At 34.1% G+C, this 2,925-nt stretch overlaps 1 protein-coding gene across 1 annotated transcript; it reads right to left on the bottom strand.

Moving 5' to 3' along the window:
- Positions 1 to 585: 585 nt before the first annotated feature.
- LOC118064343 (protein transport protein Sec61 subunit alpha-like) lies at positions 586 to 1,424 on the bottom strand. Its single transcript, XM_035078851.1, has 3 exons — positions 1,326 to 1,424; positions 850 to 1,239; positions 586 to 762 (listed from the first exon to the last, which is right to left on the bottom strand). The coding sequence occupies exons 1-3, from the start codon at positions 1,374 to 1,376 to the stop codon at positions 586 to 588; spliced, it is 618 nt and encodes a 205-aa protein (XP_034934742.1). The 5' UTR covers positions 1,377 to 1,424.
- Between the last annotated feature and the right edge of the window lie 1,501 nt (positions 1,425 to 2,925).

The raw sequence follows: 2,925 nt of genomic DNA, 5'->3' as shown, positions 1-2,925 counted from the left end.
CCATGATTCCAAATGAAATCTATTAAAATCGATATGCAACACGCGGGAAACATTTTTCATTATTCAGAACATAGATGTCTCTTGGTTAGGCAAGAGAGAAGGAAATATTACGAGGTTGACGTGAAAGAGAGTGATAACAATGCGTAACGCAAGAAAGAGGGCACTGTAGGGAGCCCAATGTGAAAGAAAGTGACAAAAGACACATTCAGTAAGAGAGAACACATGATAGAGCGCTCGATTAAGTAGAGTGAAACAGCGAGCGAAAAAATCTTGAATAGCAGAAATATCGCTGTTAGGGGCGTGGCTTATTTATAACTCCATTAATAATTAATAAAAAATTCTCGTTTAACGTTTAATTGGAAGCTCATGATATAAGATAACTACCTATTAAATATGAAATCATAATATGTAGCAATTATAAAGATATTTGCATATAAAGATGCGTTGATGACGTCACACAAAATTTTTCGTGTATAGAGTATAGTCGGTAGCCTCGGCGCTCATGGGGGAAACAGCGCGCTGGTGAGAAAGAGAGAGAGAGGAAAAAGGTGAATGTGCACTTGGCGCCGAATATCTACCGCTACTCTAGATTCCTATACCAGATTTAATCGCACCAAGGAAGTCAGCAAGTACCGAAAGGGCTCCAATGCAAAGTCCGCCAAACGCTGCTGCAGTAGGAATGTAACGATCCAATTCATGAATCATTGAATTGTTACGATGTCCTCTCATTACCATTTTTTGATCTTTCAATTGTTTAGCAATCTTGAATTTTTAAAAATTTACTAATAACCATTTATAAAAGACATAAACATATCATCATATTTGTTTATACAAATCAATGGTACTCACGTCTTTAGCTGAACTACCAGAAACTTCAATCCAAGTTTTAGAGAAAAACGCACAAGAACCCAGCATGAAGAAAATGTATAAGAGGGCATGGACAGGATCTTGAACAATATGTCCTACTGATTCAGGCAGCGATAAGTAATAGCAGAGACCTCCAACGGGGCAAGACCTTGCTGGGCCACCACCACCAACATCTGACCATACTCCCAATAGATTAACAATTAAATTGCCTTGAAATTTAGCCACCAACATTTGAGATATAATGTAGAGATTCGATACTAAAGCTGATTGAAGAATGATGGGAATATTATTCGTATAGAAAAGTTTAATTGGATAACTACTGTATTGTCTACAATATTTAGTCGATTTAATAGGTAAATCGACACGGAGACCCTAAAAAAAATACATATCAATCATAAGTAAGTACAATGAGTAAAAAATAAATATTATTATTATTACATAATATTATTGCATCTTACTTGAAAGTATAGAACAATAGCAAACACTAAAATTGTTGCTAATAAATTCATAAAATTTGGAAGATTTCGACGATAGAATGCTTCTCTTAGAGCACGAACTTTGCCTTGTCTAGTAGCTAACAGGTGGAATAATGCTATTACTGCTCCTTCGAATTCAGTACCTCGTCCAGTGTTGACAGTTGCTGGTGAGAAGGCCTTTCATACAATTGTTTCACAAATATTTGTGGCAATGAATAAGGAAGTACCACTTCCAAGACCATATCCTTTTTGTAAAAGTTTATCCAACAGTAAAACAATTAGACCAGCAACCAAAAGTTAAATAATAATTAATAAACAAACTCCAGCTCCAATTTCAGGTGGATCAGAAAAGATTACCAAAATATTCTGATGCATATTTATCATCTGGAAATATGATAATTAAATGATTGCTGGACAACTCTTATGCCTCTATTTGTTAATAGAAATTGGCTATTAAAAAAAATGCATTAGAAAAATTTGGATCATTATTAAAAATCATAGAAAATTGACCAAAAATACTGTATTAAAAAAATTAAATAAGAATTTTAACCTTAAAAAAATATGAAACATTAGATATTTACCAGTTTTCAGATTATGATGGATATCATCGGTTGCTAATATTTAAAATTCCTTATTCCCACACACATAAGTCACTATTTTCTGTTTTGCCATTATTAATTATCATATTTTATTTAACTAATTACTACTATTATTTAAATGATTGCACAAAACGACCGGTTAACTTGCAAGTTTCTAAACAAACTTATCTAAGCAAAATGGCGGAAAACGTCAGCGCTGCGAAAGTTGAAAAACGTGTCCTTGCCCCGAAAATGGTATAGATTGTTTCTCAGCGCTAGCGAGCGCCGTCGAGCGCTTTTTTCTGCTGAACGCACCCTTTTTATAAACTGAATGAGACTATAGTGATTTCACGATTATCACTTGAAGTTAGCCTTTAAAATTTCGAATGACCGAATGAAATTGTGTGTAAATCATGTGATCACTTTTGCAACATTATGATTGGCTGAAGCACCCATGTCCAATCATCCATCATATTAAACCATTGAATATAAACATTTTCGCGCTTGCAATTGATTGTAAACAATAAATCGATGGTAGAATCCATTGTTTTTATAACCCCCTGGCCTGCACGCCATATACATCGGAAAGAAAGTAAGTAAAAGAATAATATAAGAACTACATATTAAATAAAGAATGATTCAAAAGTTTATTAATATATAATTAAGAATTATTTTTTATTTCAACTAATATATTATTTATTTCCTAATTTCAGGAAGTGACAGTCAAATAATTATGGCCAATAGATGTAAGTATATCAATAATGCATGTTATTATTTATTCGATCTAATAGATTAATGCTTTTCAATTTTTTTAGTATCTGAATATAATCGTCTTCATCTTCTCCAACAAGCGTTGAAAGAGAAGCAACAGTTGGAGGAGAAAATAAAACTTCTCCAACAGCCACCACCGCCACCACCACCCTCTGAAAGCAACCAGCCCTCAGCTAGATGCCGAGAGCCAAGTCAACAACAGGTAGCGGATATTCCGCTACCACCTGAGCCAG

Source organism: Chelonus insularis, unplaced genomic scaffold, assembly GCF_013357705.1.
Source record: "Chelonus insularis isolate UGA/USDA-ARS -01 unplaced genomic scaffold, ASM1335770v1 contig_17_pilon, whole genome shotgun sequence".
NCBI lineage: Eukaryota > Metazoa > Arthropoda > Insecta > Hymenoptera > Braconidae > Chelonus > Chelonus insularis.
The sequence above is the reverse complement of the archived record's forward strand: the minus strand, read 5'-3'. Positions and strand labels throughout refer to the sequence as shown.